Raw genomic sequence first — 7,873 nt, 5'->3', positions numbered from 1 at the left:
CCAAAATATAAAATCAATGCTTTTACATAGAAAATTCAAAAGTAAAAAAATGAATGTTACATTGTTTGAAAGCTCCAAAATCATATATAGATGAGAATTTTGTTCTTACACATTAACATAAGAAGAAGGAAAAAACATATCTATTATTTCAATTTAATATAATTTCTTTTCAACCTCCCACGATGATTATTGAATTTCTTCTCATTATTATTGTATTTCCTTCCTTATTCCATTCGAGCTACTAGACATATAAATAGGAATATTTATTTTTATTACTATTCCATTTCATTTGTGTATTTCGCTTAGTGTTTCTGATTTGGAATATTTAGAACTTAAAGTCCAACTTCAATGGATGATTCTTGATTTAATATCTTGAATTTAGAATATTGATTTTCAATTGAATCTGACTTAAGTATGTAGAAGCGAAAAAAAAAAAAAAAAAAAAAAAGGAAGAAACAATGCATGGAGAATTCTAATTTGCTAACCGTGCGAATATCATTCCCGCCACAAAGGCACAAACAGAGCAGTTATTTAACGGTTACAATTTTAAAAACTTAGGAAACTGAATCAACCAAACCCTAGAATCTGCAATTCTTTCACTGCATTTGGGAAATTAATTAATTCTATGCAATGTCAACTATATTCCTTCTCTTTTTGCCGCTAATCACTGCTTCTACTTTCACATTTTTCCAGAATTCGCCCAGTTAGATTCTCTCTTTGTTTTCTTCCAGTAGTACATGAAATTTTATGCAATACTACTTTTTGATGCTTAACCTAATTTTCTCTTGATTTAGGCAAAGGACCTTCAACAAGAACCACTTGCAGGCTTTCGAAACCTCTTATTGGTGAAGATGGCAGGATTTATACTTGTTGTGAAAGAAATTTTTTTGCATTTGAAAGTAATGGGTCAATTTCTTGGACATTACATTTGACTCATGCATGCAATGTTACTCTAGCTCCTGTTCGTGGCGGTAGAGGAAAGGTAAGTGAGCAGTTTGTAATCCTCTCTATCTTCTTCTACAATATGGCACTGTGTAGACTCATTCATGGTTTTGGTAGTTATATATGGTTGCAGAAAACAGAGTCATGAACATAAGTTTTCTAGATGATGCAACAACTTCACCTACAGCAGATATCTTTTTTGGTCCTGAAAAGGGGCAAGAAGGTGGAGGAGAAATTATTGGGCTTGTAGTGAACACCATGAGTTCATTTGTGTTGATCAATATCAAGAACCAAGGGCTATTTGCATATTCGATGAGTGGACAGTTGCTATGGAGTATAGGACCTGTGATCTCTCAATTTAATTATAGTATTGGTTGCAGAAAAGGTATTCCAGATTGCTATTTTACTTCTGTTCCTGTGATTGATCATTGTCAGGCTAGTATATATGTAAGGTTTTGCTCTTACCCCTTTTTTATTTTGTGGGTTTAGTTAATTTTTGGTTCGATTATGAGTTAATTGAGATCTTTATACTTGCAGATTTCAAATAATGTAGGGGAGATTTATTCTGTGTCCCTTCATAGTCCTCATTTTAATTGGATCCATGATTTAAGCTCATTTTACAAAGATTTCAGTCTAATTTCTGGTAATAATGGTCTTTTGTATGTTATTCTGCCCATCAAGGCTCTTGTGTTGGCATTAGATGTTTCTATGGGCAATCTTTTACGGCAGACAAGTATTGGACCTTTAAGTGCAGCTGAAGGTGCAGCAATGGTGGATTCTAATGGTAAAGTTGAGTTACAGATGAACAGTGACTTCTAATACACATAAAGTACAATAATATAGGAATCAAACTCAAAATTTAAGATCTCAATGGCAGGTTGGATATCTCTCGGTTCATTGGATGGATTTCTCTACTCAATCTCACCAAATGGAGTTGTGAAGAAATTTTCAAAAGAATCTGAACTAAATAATGTTATTCAAGTTAGTCCATTACTTGATTGTTCTGGCTATGCAGTTTACATATGTCAAACAGAGATGGAAGGAAAGGTTAGTCAAGTAATTGGGGAATACAATTATATCTCAGCTTTGAAGCCTAAAGGTGTTGTCTTCACCTTGTTGGTTCCAGCAACTGGAGCTGTCTACTGGTCTGAAAGCTATCCTGGTAATTTTTTTTCAGTCTTGATTTTGGCATGAAAAGATTTTAATTAATGGAGTTTCTATCTCATTATCTCCAAAAGACTCTCAATGTGCTCTCCTGCAGATCAATTTCCATTGTTACTATCTCAAAGTGATTTGCAGCATTTTGTATTGGATGAGGGAATCCTTCTTGCATTTATTGCTGCTTCAAGTGAGATTCTAACACAATCATAAACTAAACCCTAATCAACTGGGATAAAAGTTAACAAATGGTATTATATTAAACTGACTTATTTTATTAGTAAACTTGACTCTAACCAGTGTTCGAACTCGAGATTTCTATATTTTATACACGATTACAGTACAAGCACTAAAAATTTTGCACATACATGTACAATTCTTATTGTTGTTCATTTCTAGATAATTGTTTGCTATAAAATTTTAAATTAATTAATTGAATAAATCATTGGTAATTAACTAATCACAGACTATGTTCTTCTTATGTGTTATTGAACTTACACTTTGGCTTTTGTGGATGACATGCAGAGGTAGGCAACCCACTACCATGCCGCAGCAAAGGTTCTTTTTCTTTTTAATCTCTTCTTGTAAATTTTCTTGATGATCGTATGATATAAACCACAACAATCTTTATTTATTTATTTATTTTGTGATCAGATGAGAAGCTTGTATCTACCTGCTCACAAGCAAGGCCCAAGCATCCCAAAAATTACACGGGTAAGCTCTATAATTCTATAAACATTGAAAAATTATTTAACAATTATTAAGAAGTTGATATGAAAAGCTGTCTTGTATTACTCTTGATTCAGGTAATGAGAGAACAATAATGTTGTTTCTGGTATTTGAGTCCATAGTGTTGGTGATTTTAGCTGGGCTTGTGCGATTTTGCTGCATATTTTGGAGCAAAAAGAAACTTCAAGATCAAGATTTGGGAGATTTTCTTGAAAAGAGAGTAAGAGCATTCATATGTTCTGCATTAATTCTTTGCATAAACATATTTTTCACATTTTCCGATATATAAAAATTAATATCATAAAATACTCGAGTGTCTGTCTTGTAATACAGAAAGATAAATCTTCAAATTCTGATACTTCTTCCCTCTTTGAAAAATGTTCAGCGATCTCTCCAGCTCAAGAAGAAAGCATTCGATAGGACGATAACAGAACTACAACAAAAGGCTGCAGAGGAAGCAGTGGCAAATAATGTGATAGAAGAAATGGGAGATTTGATAAGAGAAAGAAACGTAATTGAAAGGAAGCTTTCAACGACATACAGTTTGGGCAGAGATAGCCATGGCCTCCAGTCAAAACCTATCCTTCCAGTATGTGATGGAAAAACAAGGAGTTACTCTTTTCAAAGTGTAAAGAAAGAAAGTGTTACTATTTTTCACACATTAAGTGATACATCTTCTGAAGAAAGCAGCAGCGAGAGAGATTATAAGTTCAAGGCAAAAGAACCAGTACAAGCAGAAGATAGTTCGAGTGATGATGGAGATTGGGTAAGAGACTCACCAAATTCATCAGAACCAGTAGCATCGAGTTCAAAGGAAGTAATAGAGCTGTGTGATGATGGAGAAGAGGTGCAATCAACAGAAACAAGTGGAAGAAGAAGCATATGGTTGAAAAGAAGGAGGGCTTTGTCTTCAACTGACTAGCAACAATTTAATTTTGAAGTTTGGAAAGTTTTTGAGTAATTTTATAACAATGCAACTGGCATGAACTAAAAACATACCTTACCCAAATAATTGGCAAGTATCATTCTTTGCTTCTATATATATATAACCCTCGATTCCTAATACGAAATTTCCAATTGCAATCGATTTCAATGATATTTTGGTTTCGGCAATTTTTTCGTAAGCTACATATTTTTTTCATTTTTAGGAAAAATAAGAAATTCAAATAGAAATTTGAGCAAATTTTAATAAAATTATTTTATTTTAAATATTAAATTTATCTGATTTTTCTTTACCGATTTTATTTACCTATCAGTAATATAAGAAATAGCCTAAGCAATGTTTAAAGAATCATTAGCAACAAGCCATGGTATGATACCGGATGAAATAGCGTCCAAAATTTTTACATCTAAAAAAAACTGAATGAGCAAATTTAAAAAATTAATTTATACACAGAATTTGGTATCACCCTAAATATGAATTAAATAAATGAATATTATCACCGGATCTAATGGGTTAAAATTCCATGGATATGTTTGAAAGAAGTAAAATAGGAAAAGAAAGTTGTTAAAAGTTTAATTTCTTAGTAAAAAACATTTTCTAATTCTCAATATTTCCCTACCAAATTTAAATTAGAGTATAAAAAATGAATAAAAGTATAATTAATTTTCAATTCTAATGATTTTACCACTCCTATTCCGACATTTATATGATTATCGCCTCTTACTTCTTGGGGAAAGAAAATCCAACAGATCCGGCTCTCGATTCGATTCCGCTTCTGCTGGGTGGGGTTCACTTCTTTTGCAGATACACAAGTCTTCTGATTTCCATTATCTCAGGTGAAATCCTTTGCTTCAAAACCCTAATTCTACCTTCTTTTTCTTTCCCTGTTAGGTTGCCGAGAAAGTTCAGGAAAAGAATAGGAAGCAATTGAAACCGCTAACTTTGTCTCTTTCCTTTTTGATTTGTTCACCTTTTTAAGTTTAGTTGCTTCAATTTCTGTTATTTCCATCCCAGTAAGCAGAAAAGAATATTTTTCACTTAAATTGTTCGTTCTTGATATTACTTTGCCTTTTGCTATTAAAGAAATAGAAATGAGATTTGTTTAAGGTTTAATATAATGTCATTGGGTGATGTGATTGAAATGAACTATTTCCAATTTTGATTATGATTTTTAGGCAATACTTTAATTTCTTCTTCTTTGTAGGTTAAAGCACATGACTGAGAGTCTAGCATTTTGTACTGAGCTAAAGTTTCATTCAGTTTAGCGTGTAGTTGCCTGGCTAACTTGGCGTTTTAACTGTTGTAATGTTTGTATTCTATTTCCTCTTTCTAATTCACATACTGGAGATACTGCCACTTCTATTGTTAAAGACTTAGAGATGGAGTCTTCTGTAATCTCTAACGGAGTATGATATATAATTAACTAGAAAGTTAGAGATCGAGTCTTATTTACCAGATTATGATATATGGTTAATTAAAAAGTTGAAGTTTTCTTTTCTGTGAATGTAATTTCTCAATTGGCGTGTGATATGGTGAGCAGTTTTTTGCTTCAATAATTAGAAATGATTTCATGCAGGTTAATTGCAACACTTTTGGTAGCACACTTGTAACAAGAAAATACCTTCCCTAGGTATGGAAACTGAGGATATGATTGGCCTCCCTGCTTCCAGCAATTCTAGAGATAGCAGTGAGAGCGGTGAAATTCACAAGTCTGGATTTGGGTCAGGTGTAGCACACTTATTGTAGGTGTTGGTTAATATATTTTATAGAAAGCATAAATGTTGAAATTATTTATAAAAAATATATTAATGGACAATATATGTAAACTATATGATTTAACATAAAACATGGCTAGTAATATCAACATTTGAATTTTAGGTCAATAAAATATTTAATTCAATGATGTAAAATAAATAATTGAAATATAAAAAATTAATGTGAAATTGAGAATTAAATATATATGTAAAGGTGAAGATTAATTTTTCATGTATTTATAAAATTATGTTTTAATACATTAATCATAAAGGGTACTATGTGACTCTTAAGAGGCCTTAATAAAAAATTTCGTATTTGAACTCTAAATATAAAATCCTTTTAAATACTTTAAAGAGAGAATTTTTCTTTTTTACGGGTATAATCTAAATTGGGAGTTTTTAAACACCCAACGGTTCAAAAACTAAAAATAAAGGCTGCTAAGATGGAGGAAGAGGTAGAGTCCAAATTTGACGATTAACAACCCCATCGAACAAAGAAAAAAGAGAACGCTATCGCTTCCACTCTCTATCATGCCCATAATCGAGTTTTAAAGCCGTCGTAAGTCAAACATTCCGTCTTTTGATTTATACGTACAATTTTATTTTTTACATGTGTTTTAAATCTATTTAACGTACTTTTTTAAACAATTGTAATATCTATAAATTTTAGACTAATCAATATGTAACCTATTTAATATCTATGTATTTATATCTATCTTTCTATACCATATATAAATATGAAAACAGGGAGAATAATGAGAATTTTAATATTGCTCTCAATGAAATTTTGAATATCTTAAAATAGCTGTAGGTATAACCAATTCGAACATTATATTTTATATCAATGAGTATTTAGACGAGTAGTTCGACACACTTCTCCCTTATGTGAGATCAAGAGTTTCATTCTCATGGATGGAGTAAATACTCACTGAGATTATTTTATCCCTTCTTGGACTGACCTAATGCAAACAGAATTTAGTTATAACTCAATGGGCTCGGGATACTTGTGGTTAAGACAAAAAAAGTACATTTTATTATTGATTGGATATAATTTCTAAAACTTATTTTTTATAAATATATATAATAAAAAGGAAAACAATATACTCTTTTTTTTATGGTTGTAGGAAAAATTATGGGTTTATTTGGAGAGGATACATCGTTTCTTTTATGTAATCTTTTTTTATTACTTAATTAACTTATTTATTTATTTTTTATTACTTAATTAACTTATTGGATCCTAGCATGATTTGCTTTGTAATTTTCATTTATTGACTTGGCTTTTTTTTCCCATCAAATTCAAATTTAATTAAACTATAGCATTTTCAGAGTTATTTTTTAAATTCAAATTGGTAATTTTTTTAATATAATTTATTATAATATGTTGAGTTCTTAAAAGAGTTTTATTCTAAATAAAAATTTATTATTTATTATTTTCTTTTTCGTATTGAATTAATTTGTAACTGCTGTCACTTTAATTAGTAAGAGATTTATATCCCCTTGGCCTCGTGATTAAGCATTTTTAATTTTTTTAATATTTTTTCTTTTATATCCTAAATATATTTGACTTAAAAGAAAATAGTGTTTATAAAATTGAAAAAAACCATAATTATTATTTATATAGATGTGAATGTCTTAGGTGATGGTACTATTGGCATAATCGACAAGCCTCAACCAAAGAAAGGGTATCCATACAAACCTTATCCACCGAAGAAAAAGCCGCCACCCAAGAAGAAGAAGCCACCGATGTAGAAGCCTTGTTATCAATACAAGTCCCATGCTTATGAAACAAGTAGTTCTTGAAAATGGATTTCTGTACGTGTGGACAATAAATGTTCTCGATGTCACTGTCTTGAGAACTTTAATTTCTGGCTTAATTGCACTTTCTTAGTACTTATGTGTTGTTTGTACTTTGATTATAAAAAAAATACTATTAATGCAATAAAATTAGCCTATCAATAAATTCTTACAATTTCTTTCACGGATTGAGAAAAACATGCAATCTAGAAAAATAAATAAAGTGAAAAAAATAGAGTAAAATATTGTTCATTTTGAATTTCCGACAAAAGATTCATCTAATAAATTTTTTTGAATGATAATCTAAAATAAGATGTTAGATTCAAATTTCATCGATATAGATTTTTTTTTCATTTATTTAGGTATATTATAAAATTTTTTTTCTGATATGAGACAAAAAAATATAATTCTCTCAATAATTGCTTCAATTGACAAGTCAACCTTGGCCACCTTTCCTTTTTTAGTAACAGAGAGATCAAACCTTGAAAATAAAATTTACTCTGCCAACACCAACTACTAGTTGATCAGTGGGATGAGGTGTTGGATTCCTTAA

At 30.6% G+C, this 7,873-nt stretch overlaps 1 protein-coding gene and 2 long non-coding RNA genes across 3 annotated transcripts; 2 read left to right on the top strand and 1 right to left on the bottom strand.

Annotated features, from left to right (window-relative positions):
* Window positions 1-578: 578 nt before the first annotated feature.
* On the top strand, window positions 579-3,751 carry LOC105646849 (protein GAMETE EXPRESSED 3-like). Its single transcript, XM_089720120.1, has 10 exons — window positions 579-703; window positions 795-982; window positions 1,060-1,389; window positions 1,480-1,726; window positions 1,820-2,104; window positions 2,204-2,290; window positions 2,626-2,658; window positions 2,755-2,814; window positions 2,907-3,049; window positions 3,215-3,751. Exons 1-10 carry the CDS (start codon window positions 631-633, stop codon window positions 3,749-3,751), a joined length of 1,983 nt encoding a protein of 660 aa, XP_089576246.1. The 5' UTR covers window positions 579-630.
* LOC149497088 (uncharacterized) lies at window positions 2,712-3,500 on the bottom strand. Its single transcript, XR_016320422.1, has 2 exons — window positions 3,371-3,500; window positions 2,712-3,275 (listed from the first exon to the last, which is right to left on the bottom strand). It is a non-coding gene; the product is annotated as an uncharacterized LOC149497088 (long non-coding RNA).
* Window positions 3,752-4,401: 650 nt separating the features above from the next.
* Window positions 4,402-5,636, top strand: LOC149497087 (uncharacterized). Its single transcript, XR_016320569.1, has 2 exons — window positions 4,402-4,608; window positions 5,349-5,636. It is a non-coding gene; the product is annotated as an uncharacterized LOC149497087 (long non-coding RNA).
* Window positions 5,637-7,873: the final 2,237 nt, after the last annotated feature.

Source organism: Jatropha curcas, chromosome 4 (assembly GCF_041381405.1).
Source record: "Jatropha curcas cultivar XTBG-Jc1 chromosome 4, XTBG_Jcur_1.0, whole genome shotgun sequence".
Classification (NCBI taxonomy): Eukaryota; Viridiplantae; Streptophyta; class Magnoliopsida; order Malpighiales; family Euphorbiaceae; genus Jatropha; species Jatropha curcas.
The sequence above is the reverse complement of the archived record's forward strand: the minus strand, read 5'-3'. Positions and strand labels throughout refer to the sequence as shown.